Source organism: Ixodes scapularis, unplaced genomic scaffold (assembly GCF_016920785.2).
Source record: "Ixodes scapularis isolate PalLabHiFi unplaced genomic scaffold, ASM1692078v2 PGA_scaffold0__279_contigs__length_252992795, whole genome shotgun sequence".
NCBI lineage: Eukaryota > Metazoa > Arthropoda > Arachnida > Ixodida > Ixodidae > Ixodes > Ixodes scapularis.
The window spans coordinates 61,229,481-61,247,598 of NW_024609835.1; the positions used below are offsets into that span (position 1 = coordinate 61,229,481).

Sequence of the window (18,118 nt, forward strand, 5' to 3'; positions counted from 1 at the left end):
AATGGACCATGCTTAGTCAGTCCCGCCCCAGCTAAATCACGACCATTTTAGGTCGAATGTTCGAGATGACGAGTTTAGTAGAATAGGAGCCGATCGGCGGTATTGCCGACTCATGCACTAATTTACTCCCGCGTTAGCCAACTGTTACGCCGACGCATCGTCGCTAGCTGATGCCGCCGTCGATGCTTGCAGCTGCATTTTCTTTTTGTTTCTGGAACGAGTTCGCCGATTAAACCGGTATTTTCAGTTCATTATTTATAGCCTCGCCAACTTCATCTGTGGCAATATGACGTTCGTGGACCTACAGCCATCTTTGTGGCTCTTTGCTCGCGCCGTTTGCGTTATGCAGCGCTCAGCTCTTACACGTCCTATTCCGTAACGGCTGCGCTCAGAGGCATGCAAATGAACAAATAGCAGGAACAACATGTTTCTGGTCGTTGCGGGGAACAAAGCAGCTTATTTGTGTCTGCCAGAGACACAGCCCTGTATTGTCATGGAGCGCTCTTCTCATCACGTCCTCTCTTATCGAGCCAGCTCGTCCAGCCGCACAACTGCAGCTATGGATCTCGCGGACTTTCTCTCGACAACGCCACATACACGTTCACGTGGGTGACGACTAAAGAAAATACAAAACAAACAAATACAAAGCCCTCATCACGTTTTCTCGCTCGCGTTAATAATAAAAACTGCAAAGTGGAATCTTTTTTTTTTTTTCTATTATGAAAGGTATACGACCAAGCAGTCTTTCGCCATGCCGTCTGAGAGTCACGTTTATGAAAGATTGTCTTGTAAAAAAAAAAAACAATAACAACTTCAGCTTTGCTTGTTTGCGAGCACCAAAGAAAAATAAACTTTTACCCCCTTTCAGTGGCATTTTGAAGGGTTTCCAAATGGAGGCCTTTTAAAATCGGCGAACCAGCGCATGTTAGTATGTGGTGATTCGCCTTGAGTTTGGTAGTGATAGTCACGCATGATTTGGAGTAGCTACCGACTTTAGGTGCTTATGAGTGTGTAAATTATAAAGGAATGGAGGGAACAGGAAGCAAGAGGCTCGTATTGACAATAGTCTGCAGATATTCTTGTCTTTTTCTCTTGAGCTGTAAAACCGAGTGAGCCTTCCCTATCTATAGTGCATTTTCTGTTCTCCCGTATAGAAAGTATTACTTATATTGAAAAAGAAAAAAAAGAACCTAGGTTAGTATTTTTATTTATTATCTAAGGAGCGCGCGAGTCGCCCACCACTGCTTCAAGGGGCGGTGCAGCGATATCCAATTGGAATGTTCTTCACTTCATACGAGCTTACTGGCACTAGTGGGACCCAAGTGTACCCGCACGCAACGCCATTGACCAAGAAACTCCTTTGTTGCGATGTAATTTCAATGATAAAAGCGAACGTTCTCTTTCAATCCCTCCTTCTAAAAACTTGATGACGTAGCGTAGGGGTCGCGGTATCTCCCAGTGACGGGATTGAATGCGGCTCATAAATTTAACCCGATCATTGCGTAAGCACTTGATTTGGGCTCTTGGTGGTCTCAGCTCGACAAGCATTCGGAGAGTGGCCCGTGTCCAATGGCGGCAGTGACTACAATAGCCGAACCCTATAATGGCCCGCTCACACACTTGCGTTTGACTCCGACCGACCGACAGCAATGCAGCCGGTCGTTAGCCGTCACAAAAGGCTCAAAAGCCCGGTCTGGTCTCATTCGGTCGGAGTCGGTGTGTGAATAATATCTGGAACTCAGTGCGTGACCTGTTCTTTGCCAACCCAAACGCGTTGCTATGATTAACACTGGCGGCATATAATCGGCTCCAGATAACGTAGCCGCTTGTTCTGGCTGCGAGTTAAGGGCGTGAACGCTGCTCGTTGTTCTTTAATTTTCTCTGCGACGTTTATTGATAAACACACTAACAAACTTTGCTGAAAGAGGATCGCAAATATCAGATAAAAATATTTGTTCCTTGCAAAGTTATTGAATTCACAATTTCGGTGAGAAGCATTTATGTGAGAAGGCTTTGCGAACGGGACCCGATAACGCTATCGCGACGATTTATTGAGCTACTCCAACTAACGAACGATATTTTACAAATACGCGGCGTTTCACCTTTTCGGTATACCATTTAGTATTGCGAAATTCATGACAGTTATTGTGAAATCGGCAAATTGCGAAATTCATGACAGTTATTGTGAAATCGGCAAATGAAACTGTTAAAAAACCCAAAGTATGCCCGAACGTTTTAGTGCCGTGACGTGAAAGGAAGGCAGGGTTGCTAGTCGAGCGAGCAATCTAAAAAATATACTATGCCAAGCATATCTGTTCTGTGGTGGTGCGCGGGTACTGAAACGAGCTTCTGAAGCATTTCTTTGAAACTATGAAACTCTTTGTAATCATCTGGAAAAAAATCTATAGTCCGAAGAGTGAACCCACGCCTTCCACTGGCGTCACATTTTCGTCTTTACCGATATAAATTTTCAGTCTAAAAAAAAAAAAAAAAAAAAAAAAAACACGGTGAGGATCAAAATTGTGAATTCATTAACTTTGCATGGAACAAATATTTGTACCTGATATTTGAGATACTATTTCAGCGATGCTTGTTGATGCGTTTACCAAATTTTCAGGCAAATCGGGGATCATTGAGAAATCGCCTTAGTAGTCCTTTAAACGTCCCCCAAGTATTTTTTTTCTCTCCCCATGAAATAAACGTCGGCGAAAAAATTAAAGAACAACGAGCAGCATTCATCTCCTCAACTAGCAGCAAGAACAAGCAGCCACGTTATCTGGTGCCGATTATATGCCGCCAATGTTTATCACAGCAACGCGCTGAGGTTGACAAAGAACAAGACACGCGCTCAGAGATATTAGAGAGTTTTAGCTTACCGCGTACCGGGCGACCGCCGGGGTTACCGCGACCGCGACCATCGAGCCGGTACCGGACCGAGAGCGTAGCGGGTAAAGAACGTTTTAGCATACCGTAACCGCGCCTGACCGCGCCTATGGAAGTTTCTTCTTTCTCCAACGGCTGGAAAAAGTCATGATGATGATGATAGTGAATACCGGCGTGGTTCGTTTTTAAAGCGGTACATGATCGCTAAGACGCTGCAGTCTAGTCTTGGCTAGCTTGCTAAGAAATTGCAATGTAATGTTGGATCCTCTACTTTTCTTTCATATATTTGTTTGTTCCCTGTGATAAAAAAACAAAACAAAAAACATGCGGTTACTTGAAGAGATTTGTGGCAACTGGTAATTTATTGGAGCGCGCAAATGAATAGAAAGCTTATTGGAACGAATGCAAGCCAAAAGAAAAAGTGAAATTGGTCGTTGTGTGAATATTTACACAGCGCGAGGTTAGTCTGCCTGAATTTGGCGATACTGTTTCTTCGCTGTAGATGGGCAGTGTGGCCAGTGCAGTACGACCGAAAACCTGGAGTCTTTAATGTGCACCACCAGTCATGGTTATACGAACGCAGCCGGTACGATGCTCGTCCAGATCGAACCGGGCAGGGACGGGGATTTGAACCCAGTGCTCTGAGTTCTGCAGCGCGAGCTTTCGCTACACGTGCTCCGAGCTGTGGTGCGTTAGCCCACTCGGCCACCGTTCTCCCACGAATGCAAGCAAACAGCATCATCCTGTACGCTGCTTGTTTGCATTCGCAGCTCCATTGCCATCAGCACCAGTCTCTAATGTCGGCTAGGTGGCTCAGGTTGCCGCCCGAAACAAGGGCATAGCAGTTACCATCCATCTATTCAACCGGCCTGTCCGGCGGCCATGGAAGCCCGGATTTTTGCTATGGACCTCGGGTAGGCGAAAGCCTTTATAGGCCAACCAGAGCCGCTTCACTTGCCCTTTCCCATGTTATGTGGTGCGACGATTGTTTCTAGACGCCTCCCCCGCCATTCCAAAACAGTAAGTGATTAGTCTACGCCGGCCGTCGGAGCCGATGCCCGGCAGTCGCCATTGACGGTAAACGCGGTAAACCGAGTAGCGTGGCATAATTGGCGCATGCGCAGTTCTGCAGTGACGGTCGCGGTAACCCCCCGGTCGCCCGGTAGGCGGTAAGCTAATACTCTCTATTGTTCACACACTGACGCCGAACGGCTGAGAAAAGACTGGGCTTTTGAGCCTTTTGTGACGGCTAACGACCGGCTGCATTGCTACGCATCCGGTCGTAAACCATTTTAAAAGGCTTAAGAAACGGTCTTGTCTCAGTCGGACGGAGTCAAACCCAGATTGTGTGAGCGGGTCATTATACGTTCGGCTATTGTCGTCATTGCCGCGATTGGACACGGGCCACTCTCCGAATGCTTTTCGAGCTATTTATTATCACGAGCTCAAATCGATTCCTTACGCAACGCTCGGGTCCAATCTATAGGTGTCGCATTCAAATACCGTCACTGATGTTTACTGCGACTGCTACGTCCGTAGGAGGGATTGAAAGAAAACATTCGCTTTCATCCTTGAAATTACACCGCAACAAAGAGATTTCTTGGTCAATGTCGTTACGTGCGAGTATAATTGGGTCTCACTAGTGCCAGTAAGCTCGTGTCAAGTGAAAAAAAAAAAACACATTCCCATTGAATATCGTTGTACCGCCCCTTTAATCAGTGGTGGGCGACTCCTGCGTTCCTTAGATATATTAATAAAGAGAAACTAACCTCGGTTGTTGTTGTTGTTGTGGTTGTTTCAATATAACTAATATTTTTTCGGTGAAACAAAAAAAGCACTTTAGATAGAAAAGGCTCACTCGGTTTTACAGTTCAAGAGAAGAAGAAAAAAATCTGTAAACTATTGTCAATACCAGCCCCTTGCTTCCTGTTCCCTCCATTCTTTTATGATTTACACACGCATAAGCACCTAAAGTCGGTAGCTACTCCAAATCATGCGTTACTATCATTACCAAACGATTCTAAAAAGACCTTCCGTTGGAAGCCCTTCAAAACGCTACTGAAAGGGGGTAAATGTTTATTTTTCTTTGGTGCTCGCTAACTAGCAAAGCTGAAGTTATTGCTTTTTTACAAGACAATCCTTCATAAACGTGACTCTCGGACGGCATGGCGAAAGACTGGTTGAACGTGGGTTCTTGCATGGTAGAGAAAAAAAAATTCCATTTTGCACTTTTTATGATTAACGCGAGCGACAAAACGCGGTGAGGGCTTTGCATTTTTGTTTTGTATTTTCTTTAGTCGTCACCCAGGTGAACGTGTATGTGGCGTTGTCGAGAGAAAGTCCGCGAGAGCAGCTGCAGTTGCGCGACTGGACGAGCTCCCTCGATAAGAGTGGACGCGATGAGAAGAGCTCTCCAGGACAATACAGGGCTGTGTCTCTGGCAGACAGAAATAAGCTGCTTTGTTCCCAGGAGGGACCAGAAACTTGTTGCTGTTGTTTGTTCATTTGCATGCCCCTGAGCACAGGGGTTACAGAAGAGGACGAGTAAGGGCTGCGCGCTGCATAACACAAACGGCGCGGGCAAAGAGCCACGAAGATGGCTGTAGGTCCACGAACGTCATATTGTCACGGATGAAGGTGACGAGGCGATAAATAATGAACATGAACTGAAAAGACAGGTTTAATCGGCGAACTGGTGCCAGAAAGAAAAAGAAAGAACACGCATCGAGAAAACAGACGCGAGCGACGACGGCGGCATCAGCGAGAGACGGTGCGTCGGCGTAACAGCTGGCTATCGCGAGAGTGAAGCAGTGCATGAGTCCGCAATACCGTGCTCGGCTCCTTATCTAGTACACTCGTCCTCTCGAACATTCGACCTAGAATGTTCGTGAGTTAGGTCGGGCGGGACTTACTAGGCAAGGTCATTCTGGCCTCCTCATCTTTTACACTGGGGATACGAATAAGCACGAAACTTCTAGATCCACGGAGAAGCGTTTCTTCTCGGTCATGCACGCAGCATTACTCCCCCCCTTTAAAAGTACATCGCCTCGTTGCAAACTTAAAAGGGCGATGCAACGATTTTTCGTACTTTGAGCAGATGCCGCTTAGAACGAATCCGGGACGCTGATGACCTATGCAAGACGCGATCGTTTTTCACCCCACGCTGTAGAAGTCGCCGAAAAAATTAAAGAACGAGCAGCTTTCACTCCCTTAACTCGCAACCAGAACAAGTGGCCACGTGATCTGGAGCAGAATATATGCGGCCTATGTTGATCGTAGCCACGCGCAGGGGTTGGCAAAGCACAGGACACGCGCTGAGTTCCAGACATTGTTATGGTTCGGCTATTGTCGTTATTCTTATCGACTGGACACGGGCAATGGCACGGGCCACTACCCGAATGCTTGTCAAGCTATTGATTATCACGAGCCCAAATCGAGGGCTCACGCAATTCTCAGGTCCAATCTATGAGCCGCATTCAAATATCGTCATTGGGGGATACTGCGATCCCCCAGTTACATCATCAAGGTTTACGAAGGAGAGATTGAAAGAAAACGCTCGAACAAAGGAGTTTCTTGGTCAGCGGCGTTGCGTGCGAGCATACTTCGGTCCCAGAAGTGCCAGTAAGCTCGTGTAAATTAAAGAACTATCCAAGCGAATATCGTTGCACCACCCCTTTAAGTAAATCAACACAAAGCTAAACCATCAATCAATAAACTGCGGAATCGTCTCAACAATAAATACACCGCAGTCCTATCGCTTGCAAAATAGCTTGAGTTGAACGACGTAGACCACCTCGAGTTGCGGTCGGCGTTGTGGTGATGCTCGCATTCCATCGGGCACCACTTCGTAGTTGAACTCTCAAAGTGGCAAAGTACCTTGTACGGTCCGAAGTACCATTTCAACAGTTTTTCGCTGAGGCCACGGCGACGGATGGGTGTCAATACCCGCACGCTGTCTCCGGGCTGGAAGTGATTGTCCCAGGCTGGCCAGATGCGGCCGAGCGAATAAGCAAATAGTCGTCCCCAACCAAGCCCAAAGAAAGCGGCGTGACCTTTGTGAAGAAGCCCAAAACAAGCGGAAGTTCAATAAATGTACACATCCTTGAAAATAGTTTATTAAGAATAAGATAAGAAAGAGAACTGGCTCAAATATGAAGGCGAACTCGCTCAAATACAAAGTCAGCGTTCCATGCTACCATCCGCCGGATAGTGCATGGCACGCTGAGTAACATTAACATGCCAGCTTGAGCTCCAGTTCTGGTATCGTTTTTGGAGGCGACGACTTGGTCAAGCCCATGGTAGTCAAACGTGCACTGGAAAGTGGCCGAGAGTTCCTCACGTTTTTTTCTGTTGCCATGTGCTGCACGAGGTCGGCATGATGAGCGCGGTTCTCGCACTTGCAGTACTTGCACGCTGCTTTTTTATCGTCTCCGGTGACTGGTCGCAGCCAGTCCTTAAGCTGCGTTTCCTTTTCCCACTCTTTACAATATCTTTTGCCACACTTCGCCCACTTTGAAGCCATTTTGCGCAAAATACAATGGCAACTAGACACGACGACCGCGACCGACTGGCAGGATGGGCAAGGCGCCAAAACATTTGTGAATGGATAGTAATTGTTTTGTACTTTCTGACGGACGGTTGCTTGGGCCACCTAACCGTGGCGCCAAACGGTCATGCTGTTTTTCACGTTTTTGACTACAAACGCGCTGTCAATGAGCATGACGAGCACCGAAATAACAATATTTGCGGGAAAAACACGAATAAGCCCAAAAAACGCGACAAGCGACTGGAAAAATCTACCAACGACTCGGTGAAAAAAGAAGCCCAAATCCGCTCATAATAAGCGGAACTGGCCACCCTGGATCGTCCAGACGACGAAGGTTGTAGCGGGCCGCGGCCCGCGTCGAGATGTTGCTGGTCTTGAAATCGGAGTCGGGCAAGCTGGCGAACCTCTTCAGCCCGTTGAGCAACCACCTGGGCGTCGTCGCTTCCATCGTCAGCTAGCTCGTGGGGAAGCATCGCGTCGAGCATGGTCGTCACCTTCCGACCATGCACCAGCTGGAAAGGTGTAACTTCTGTGGTCTCTTGAACCGCAGTGTTGGCGAATGCGACGTGGTAAAATTTCATTTCACGTTTTGTGCTCTAAGTCGACGTACATCGAGATCATGTCGGCAATGGTCTTGTTTAGTCGCCCCGTCAGCCCGTTTGTCTGAGGGTGGTACGTAGTGGTCTGACGGTGGCTTGTGTGGCTGAGTCGGAATATTTCTTGAGTCAGTGGCGCCAGGAACGACGACCCTCGATATGTGATCAGCACTTCGGAAGCACCGTGCCGGAGGTCGATGGATTCAACGAAGAACTTGGCAACCTCAACAGCAGTCCCCGACGGAAGGGCTTTCGACTCGGCGTACCGTTCAGATCATCAATTGCGATTTCCCATTGTCGACGGTGGGAAGAGACCAAGCAAATCCATTTTGATCTGCTGGAAGGACGCGGTTGGAGGTGCAATCGGTTGCAAAAGTCGTGCTGGCTGCGTCAATGGTTTCTTGCGTCGTTGACAATCGTGGTACGATCGGACGTAAATATGGACGGTCTTCGGGAGCTTGGGCTAGGAATACTTCTCACGAATCCTTGCAAGTGCTCTGCTGTATGCTATACTCCGTTTGTTTGAAAATGTCTTTAATAATAATAAGATGAAAGAAACTGGGGTGGGGGAGGGGGATTAAATGTAGTGAGTCAGGTGAGCCTCCTTAATGAAACGAAGGAGGGAGTCGAATAGTTCTTTTCGATGCTTGGGTGAGCCGGATGGTTTGGTCCATTCCGCCAAGCTCTTTGGTCTGTGATCCTCGGCAATGGTCTGTAAAATTTCTTCTTTTTTCTCAAAAATGTTTGTGCAGTCCCAGAAAACGTGATTTTCTGAGGCCACGACCCTGCAGTGTCGGCAGAGACTTTCGTCTATGTCGTCTGCGGGGTCTGAGTTTCTCCGCTGTACCTTTTCAGTCTTTGCTTGTTCCAAGCATACATTGCAGTACGTTTAGGTACCATGGCGGTTCCCGTGCGTAGTCGCCTGATGCAGACCCTGTCCCATCGGGAGTAGGGTCCATCCGGCAAAGGCTGTGAGTCCTGTTTTCTAAGTACATGGAGCCTCTCTCGGCGCTCTGTCCGCTCATCGTCCTTGAGGGCTGTGGGGTCTTGTCTTTCCTGGGAGCACGTGAGGCCACCATAGCCGGGATCAAAGGAAGGAGAAGAGAGCATGACACGTGCTGCGGCATGTGCTGCCTCGTTCCCAGGAATGTTTTGGTGGCCTGGGATCCACCTCACAAGGACAGTCGGGCAACGCTGCAGCATATTGTGTGGGACTGTGAACAACGGGGGCATGAGGCATCGGGGACCCAGGACTGGCCGGAGGACTTCAAGGATGGTGTGATGTGTGTGAACTTGGAGGGACAAAGGGGTTTCGTCCAGCGAACCCGGCGCTTGCTTCACCGGCAGACTGTGCGTAGGTGTGTTGGTGAAGGGGTGACGGAGGGGTAGGGGTTTTCGCAGGACCAATAAAGAGGTTTTCCACCACCACCACTAAGCTTTGTTTGTCGGTTCATGACGCGTGCTTTGATGGCCTTTACACTCTTGTTAGAAGTGGATGGGTTCCTGCATTCTTCGTATGCGGCCTTAGAGTCCGTGTAGACGAGGCATTCTTGTTGAGGGTCCGAGTTTTCAACTGCCATAAGAATAGCCTTGAGTTCGGCATCTCGAGAAGCAATGGACTCGTTTAGCGTTAAGAGGGTCAGGTCCCCCTTGCTGTTAACTGTCGCCAAAGCTACGACGTCTTTGGAGACGGCCGCATCTGAGTAATAAACAGACTTTCCCGATTCTACTTCGGCTTGCGCTTGTTTGAGATGGCCCCTTGCCATAGTACATCTTCTATTTTCTTGTTCTTTGCTCATATTTTGAGGGACGGGCTTTGTCTCTGTAATGAAGGTGTCTTCCCATGGCGGGGATGCAGTTTCGTACAGGTTGGTGGCGTATTGATATCCTAGCTTGTTAAGAATCTTTCTCCCCGCCGGTGTTTTCTGTAGTCTCAATACTTGGCTTAGTTTGTCCTCGGCCGCAATTTCGTTCAGCCTGTTGATACCGGCGATTTCAATCAAATCTTCAAGTTTGGTACACTTAGGGAGCCCAGTGATGAGCCTTCTGGCGTTGCTGTTCAAACGCTCTAGTCCGTCCTTCTGAGCCCTAGAGAGGCGAAGGTAGTTCCACCCGTACATTGTTTTTGAGACCAGCAGGGCACGTACAAGCCTTCGGAGGGTATGTTCTTGTGCCCCCCATGATTTGCTTGTGACCTTGCTGATTGTTCCAATGGTGCTCTTCCATGTCCTTCTAATGTTATCGTACCATTTGGTCGCTCGGCCGTCTTCTTGAATAATCACGCCAAGAATTTTGACTTCCGGGACCCTTTGAATGGTCGTTCCGTTTACGTCCAACCGCATTGACCTGAATCTTTCTCTGCCCGTTTTGTTGGCTACTATTACGTACTGTGTCTTTTCGGCAGATATTTCCATATTAATGTTCTCCAGAAAGCAGGCTATTGCGTCCAAACCGCCGTTTAGGTAGTGTTGCTGCAATAAGATGGTTGGGGCGACTGACCACAACGTGATATCATCGGCGTAGATGGTATAATTTAAGCATTCATGCTTGTCCAGTTCGAATGCAAGGTCCGCCATCACCATGTTGAAAAGCGTGGGGGATATCACTGCGCCTTGTGGCACGCCTCTGGTGAGGACAGTGGTCTTCCCTTCTGTTCTGCCGACTTGCACAGAAAAAGTTCGCTCAGTTAAGAATGACCTGATGAACTGTAGGCATTTGCCCCTGAGGCCTCTGTTGAAGGCTCCCCGAATCACTGCCCAGTGAGGTACCGAGTCGAAGGCCTTTTTTACGTCAATTGCCACCACTGTCTTCGGTCTATTAGAAGTTTGTTTGGACAGCACGTCTTTGTGAATGAGGGCTATGCTGTCCGTGGTGCTAAGGCCAGGTCTGAATCCGGTCTAAAATAAAGAGTAGGCGGGAGATTCGTTCTTGCCCTTGTCCTCCAACATCCAGGTGATCCTAGCCAGCAGCATCCTCTCCTTAATCTTGCACATATTTGAAGTGAGGGATATTGGTCTTAAGTTTTGCAGAGAATCGAGCGGTTTTCCCGGCTTCGGGATGGGAATCACTGTTGAGTGTTTCCACTCTCCCGGAATTTCTCCGCTTTCCCAGACCTTGTTAAAAACTTCGAGCAGTTGCTCTTTGCCCTTCTCCGGAAGATTGCGCAAGGCGGCCAGGGTGATCCGATCTGGGCCCGGCGTCGTGTTCCTTGCCTTCGCTAGTGCCTGGACTAGCTCCCCCATGTTAAAGGGAGCGTCCATGGGTGTCGCTTCCGAATACTCTGGTCTGTCCTCCAGTGGCCGTTTGGTGTTGTCAGGAAGGAAGAACTGGGAGCCAGCGGTGTCTGCCAGTTCTTGCTCCGATATCCCCAGCCTGAGGGCGATGCTCTCCCCTGTCTTCTTTGCTTTTTTCTTATTGTTGAGACCCTTAAAAGTTCTCCACATTCTTTTTGATCCGGTCTTCTCGTTAAAACTGTGGCAGTGTCTCTGCCAGTTTTGTCTTTTTAGCTGAATCGTGTACCTTTTGGCTTTTGCAAATGCTGCATTGAACTTAGCTCTCAGGACTTTGTTCTTCCTGTTCTTTCGATATCGTTGTTGCGCTTGTAGCCTGCTGGCCCATAGGTTAAGGAGGTGAAGGTCCGGATCCGGGGCTTCTTCCTTGACGTTGTAAATTTTTGTTGAAGATCCTGCTTTCGATGCTCTGTTCTTGGTCTTCTCTTTCGAAGGCCATTCTGAAGCAGTCCCACTGGATAAATTTCGTCTCTCTCGTCACTGGCCTTTCAGCAGCGAGGGTGTTCTTAATTGGAAAGTGGTCGCTTCCCATCGCATCTGGCAGGGTCTGCCATTGGATCCTCGTATTGTATGAACAAAAAGTTAAGTCCGGTGAAGTTTCCCGTCCGTTGTTTCCGAACCTGGTCGTGGATTTCTTTTTGTTCAGTAGGCGGAGTTGGGCTCTTTTAAGGCCACGGTCCCACTGAATGTGGCAGTTTAGGTACTTTTCGGCAGGCCATTACTCATCTCCTTTTAAATACTGTTTTTGTGGGATTGATGTCATTTGAAAGGCAATGCAATCCTCTTTCATTTGATATTATGTATGTGTTGGTTTTTACTGTCCATGCGCATTTGTAGCGTTGCGAATATGATGGCGCGGACCATCACTTGCTCCGCTAGTTCATGTTTTATGAACGATCCATTAAAGGTAGCACGGTTCCAATATAGCAGTTTTGTTAAGATGATGTCGGAGCAGAATCTAACGATCCACTTTTTTGATGTTTGCACTACTTTGTTTTTTTCATCCCACCAAATATTGCCCTAAAATTGACATTTTTCCGCACAAATATGTTTTTATTGACAAGAGCTAGGGCAATGAAATTAGCTACAGATGTAGTGCTTAAAATTGGTAATATGCAGAAAAAAATTTAATGTTGTGTAAATTTTTTTTGTTTAGATATTCTATATCAAACGCAGCACTTTTTTGTGCTTCGTGTCATGGTAGTTCAAATGCCGCTGAAGAAATAATTAAACTATGATAAAATCTTTTATAACATTTAGAGCTACAATGGTTGCCCAAGAGGTGGACGATGGCTTTTTTTCATTTTCAAAGTCATAACGCTCCAGGAGCCCTTCAAACTTACCTGTTTTTGACGCATATCTGTTTTGGACATCAAACAGATTTATTGGCATTTAATAACATTTATAGTTTGGAATAGATATACATTGCGATGTATTAAATTTTCACAATGATATTGCTTTGGTTTCTTAATAGGTGTAGAGCTTAGCTAATTTTAAAAACAATTAAAAACTGTTTGGGTGTTTTGTTGCGCTACCTGGTGGATGGCAGACAAACTGCTGATTTCTAATGTTCAAAAAATTTCCGAGGGCGGCGTTGGCGTCTGTATCATCATCAATCTCTATGTCTTTTTACCCTCACATTTAAAAAATATATTGGAAGATTTACTATCGATAACTGAATGGTTTAAGTACTGGGTCAGGCTAATAAATCTAAGACCAATATTTACACAAGCGTAGCGTGATATAATGTGTTCATTATTCGATATGATTGAAATCAATAAACAATGAAGACGAAGAGGAAAAGAATACACCCGAGTTCACTTTATGCCTAGAGTCACTAAATGAGCTTTAAAGTATCGGCACTCCGTTCCCCAAAATTGTTTTGGGCGCCACCATTGCTCCGAGAAAACGCAACTGCCGATCATCGTGATCTAAAAGTACGACTTCCTCAGCATTAGATGCGGTGCTAGGAAGGTGATGCAATATTGCAATGCTCTGTCGCGGGTTGTTTAAACATTTGTGAGAGAGGGAAAAGCGTTTCCTGTGATTTTAGATAAAGCTTCATATAACTGGCAACCATGATTTTAAGCCACAATATGGCCAAGTGTCGTTACTCTGAACCGTAGCTAATTTACTGGCACAAGCGGGAACAATGAAGAAGAGGCAGGTGTCAAAAGGTAGTGGCTTGTGGAATCCACGGGGTTTACGATATGGCCCCTCCAGGTATTACTGGGTGAGCACTTCATGTGCCCTTTGCTTAGGGTGGAGCACGACATCTGGCCATTTTGTCCCCCTCTTTTATTTTTATTTTTTGTTCAGAAGCGCGTGAAAGAGCGTGTCCCTGCACGCGCTCGTGGCGCTGATTGTGCTATGGCGACATTTTGTTTTCGTCGATTTCTTTGTATTTTCCCCGTGAGCGCGTGCTGTCGGCATCGGGTACTACAGAGGGTGGCATCACCCTAAACAGAAGGACATTGAGGCACCCTAGGTATTACAAGCCTCTTGAAGAAGAGCATGAATAGTGTTATTAAATAAGTTACGATTCAGGGTAGCCACGCTTGGCCTTAGCATGGCTTAAAATTATGGTTGCCAGTTATTTGAAGCTTTATCTGAAATCACAAGAAACGCTTTTCCGTCCCCCACTTTAAACAGTTTGCGACAAAGCAAAACAACATTACATGAGCTTCCTAACACCGAATCTAATGCTGACGATGTCGCACTTTTGAATCATGACGATCGGCAGTTGCGCCTGCTCTGCACAAGCACCAAAATGGCGGCGTTCACAACACTGTCGGGGAAGAGAGTGCCGATACTCTAAGCGCAGCTCATTTATTGGCTCTAGTTGCCGCGAAACTCCTTTTCCCTGACTGAAACTGAAAGTAAATGTGAATAATACACCATTATTATAGCTTATTTAGTTATAACCAAATACACATAATGAGAGGAGGAAGCGGGCGGGTATGAGAAACGCGGGTTTTATACGCGACCGTTCTAACCGTCTCAAAAGAGAGAACGCACGAGCTTGCGCATGGTTTAGAAAAAAAGGCATCCAAAGAAAAGAGGCGGCACACTGTGTTCTTGGTTATTATGCGTCTAATTGCAAATTGTTGTGTGTATGTTTATTCAGCCGGAAGTTAGTCTGCCTTAGTGGGCGTCTGGTGTCTCAGCTGTAGATGAGCAATTTAGCCAGTGCGGTACAACCGAAAACCTGGGGTCTTCAACGTGCGCCACGCAGTAGTGATGCACGACCGCACGCCGGTACGATGCTCTTCCAGATCGAAACGGGCAGGGGTGGGGTGGCTTCTGCAGCGCGAGCTTTTGCTCCCAGTGCTCCGAGCTGGTGTGAGCTAGACCATGCACTCGTCAACCAACCCCCCCTTGTGCGTCTAATTTAAATACAGGTATAAGTATTTGAAGATCGACAATGGACGTCGATCGTCTCGAGGTAATGTAACGTAATAACATTATATAAATTATAAACTGGTTGAAGGACCGAACGACTTAATTTTTCAATTCTTGGATTGTAATGTGGCGGTAGCCTATTGTACTTACTGTTGATGAAGAGCAATATGAGGTGACGAGGTAATGATTAAATGATGAGGCTCTATATGGACGACGACATTAATGGGTGTTGAACCACAACGTACAGTGCCAGACTTGTTTCAAGTATCGTGTGCCCAAAGACTTTCTTCACCCGCAACAGTATATGGTAGAATCAATGAGGATGCTGCTTTACAACTGTACGTGGAACAGGAAAACTGCACTGTGCAGAAGCGCGGCTTATTCGTTAATATGAGGGACGGATTTCTAGCAGCATTCCCTGATTGACTACTTGGAACAAATGGCCTCGTTGACGTAAAGTGTCCCCGTTCCAAAAGATTCTTGAAGCATACTTAAACCGCAAAGGAGTATGAGGCGAAAAATAAGAAAAAGGAGTCTGGTGTGAAAGGTCCAGATCACCACCGTAGCTTCTACTATCAAATACAAGGGCAGTTACAGAATACGCAAAGAAAGGTTTGTGATTTAGTTATATTTACACTTAAGGGCATTGATATCCAACCTATTCAGAGAGATGACACCTCCTGGTCAACCAACATAGAGCCTTTTCTACTCAAGTTTTACATGGAAGGCCAGACTTCCGCTGAAATTCCTCACGTAGGCGAGTTGTCCGACCGAATAAACTGCCATTACTCCCGATGTGGGTATCTCTCGATCTTTGTTCGTAAGCGATAGTATCATGAGATCGAGGGGTGTGGCTATTCTTCCGCCGAATATTGCTTCGGCGGTTTTTTTTCCGTGTAAGATGAGACCGACGCGTGCTGCCGGAACAAGAACCTGGCGATTCTTCACTGAACTGCTTCTTCCGTAAGCTTCAAAAGGGATTTTTTTTTTCGTTTTGCACACCATCTGTTCTGCTTGCCCGTTAGTTGCAGGATGGTATGGTGCATTAATGTGATGCCTGATGCCGTTTTTTTTTTTTCTTCAAAAACTTGTTTATTTTATTTGAAGCAAGATTTGGCGCGTTATCAGAGAAAAGTATTTTCGGTAGGGCAAAAGTAGGTAAAAGAGACCGTAGAACGTCAATGACGTGTTTGGACGTCGTGGCAGACATCGTGTAAACTTCCAGCCACTTAGAGTACGCATCGTACATGACTCCGCAGATGTGGATACGTTTCGCCACCCACCGACTGAATAGTGGATCGTTTTCAGTTACTGTTCGAGTCTTTCCACAAAGTTAGCCCAGGTGCCAGGACTTTTGTCGAAAGCGGTAAGTGTTCGAAACGTCGACAACGTCGGTAGCCACGTGTTGTGCTTGAAACTGGACACTTACCAATCGCCGAGAAGAAACTTGCTTGTTCGTCTGCCATGAGTCGTCCGATATCCGGTCATCACCACAACACCATCTCCCGACAAAACTGGTCTTCATTGTCCGCATGTCCATGGTTAGCAATCACGTCAACTTATAAATTCCCGAACGCTCATAACTTGCCGTCGCTAAACGCCGTTCATTCATAGCGTCTTCATTGCAAATAAACGTCTTCCTATTTCTTCTGATGGTTTCCCTAAGCTGTACTTACAACATAATGTGTGTCGGTACTTCCGAAATATTGCAACGGCGTTTGTTTTCCGGGAACTATAATGTAACAACCTTTACAACATCTTCCGGACCCCGTGAAACACAATATTTCGTGACGTTATTTTAGTCGTCATTAAAATGGTGAGGTAAGTACCGTAAATCGCGAAGCAGTTTACTTTACGTCCGCTTCCACCGGTTGAGTCTACTGAGCGTGCATTCCTGCAGAGGAAATTTTCATTGATAGAATATTGACACGTCAATCAACATGTGATTCCTTCTTGGTAAGATTTATTGCGAAAACACGTTACAACCGCCGACCGCATCTCCCTATATCAGACAACAATTTATACCCAGCCTGACATTAGAGAGCTTTAGTGGATCGTTCCGATACCTCCGATAGCCCCGATAACGATACTATGCATGCGCAAGGGAGGCGGTGGCGGAGTATCGGGATATCGTTATCGGAGTCATGGGAACGATCTACTAAAACTCTCTATTCTCGCATACATCCGTTTGCTGGGGCACGCTCCTTGAGCTAGCTGAGCACAGCTGACAGCGGCGCAAGCAAGGCCACGAGGGGAACCTGATGGTGCTCGAGCCATCCCACTGTGAACCAATGTTTCGGCCACCCCACGGGTGCGTGTCGCCATCTATTGGTTGAACTAACGCCTTGTTCAAGATGGCTGCCGTGGGACCGCAGCCTTAAAGTGTTCTTTTAGGCTGTCTCCCCTCTGACTGTTCTTACGGTAGCCCCAGGTTTTTGCCCATGCGTTAAAGTCGCCCGCAACAATGAGCTGCTCCTTTTTCCTCTTTTCACGGGCCAGATCGGTGATCCAGCTTATGTCGTCGGCGTCTTTCTTACGAGGTCTTACATAAGCGTTTGTTACAATGTATGACATCTTCTTGATTCGAATTCTCACCGCAATGACTTCCCGAAGTTCATTGCAGACGTGCGTAGTGTCAAGTGCAGTCTGAGCCATGTACTCTCTGACGAACGTGGCTGTCGCTCCACATGGTTCACCGAGGTCCGACTTTTTCTTCTTGTATATGATAGTGGGGAGTTGATATGTCTTATAACCGGTGATCTTGGGTTGAATCATGTCAACTTCTTGTAAGATGATGACTATCGGCGTGTTCTGTTGCATGCGTTCGAGTTTCAGTTTTAGTTCTGCCATTTTGTTTCGCATTCCCCTGCAGTTCCATTGTAAAATCCATGGGGGGTTTTCAGCCATCTTCTGCGTGTCTTGTCCCTGTTCAGTGTCCTCCATTATGGGCGCGGACTAGAGTGTTGACAGTTTCACTGAGTTTTTCTATTATGGCTTCGAGTTTGTCCAGGCGCGCATCTTGAGCTTGGAATCGTGCTTCCATTGCCGTATGAAGACCTACAGTAATCGGCTGCTCCAAGATGAAGCCTCCTTGGTGGTTAGCCCCTGCCATGTCGGCCCAAGAGCGAGTCTCTCTTGTTGTTTGTTGGCCATTCTTTTCTTGCTTCTGGGGAAGCTCCGGCCAGGCTTCTATGTCCTCTTTAGTCGGCAGCGGCTTTTTTGTCCTCGGTGGAGCGTTCTTGTCTGAAGAGGGTGGGATGGTTCGCTTGGGACAGTTCCTATCTGTAGCTGGATGTTTGCCTCCGCAATTCCTGCATTTTGGTGGTTGGGTGCACTCGTTCCTTTCGTCGTGCTCGTGGCCGCATTTGCCGCAATAGCTTTTTTCGCTGGGGCAAATGTCT

At 47.0% G+C, this 18,118-nt stretch overlaps 2 protein-coding genes across 2 annotated transcripts in view; both read right to left on the minus strand.

The window, feature by feature from the left end:
• Positions 1-10,145, minus strand: part of LOC120849835 — a 48,720-nt gene extending 38,575 nt beyond the window's left edge. Inside the window, exon 1 of the mRNA XM_040222091.3 lies at positions 9,504-10,145. Within this exon, the coding sequence (XP_040078025.3) occupies positions 9,504-10,145 (642 nt within the window). The remainder of the gene's footprint in view (positions 1-9,503) is intronic.
• Positions 10,146-11,876: 1,731 nt separating this feature from the next.
• Positions 11,877-17,771, minus strand: LOC120849836. The gene is made up of 2 exons (XM_040222092.3): positions 17,107-17,771; positions 11,877-11,985 (listed from the first exon to the last, which is right to left on the minus strand). Exons 1-2 carry the CDS (start codon positions 17,658-17,660, stop codon positions 11,958-11,960), a joined length of 582 nt encoding a protein of 193 aa, XP_040078026.1. The 5' UTR covers positions 17,661-17,771; the 3' UTR covers positions 11,877-11,957.
• Between the last annotated feature and the right edge of the window lie 347 nt (positions 17,772-18,118).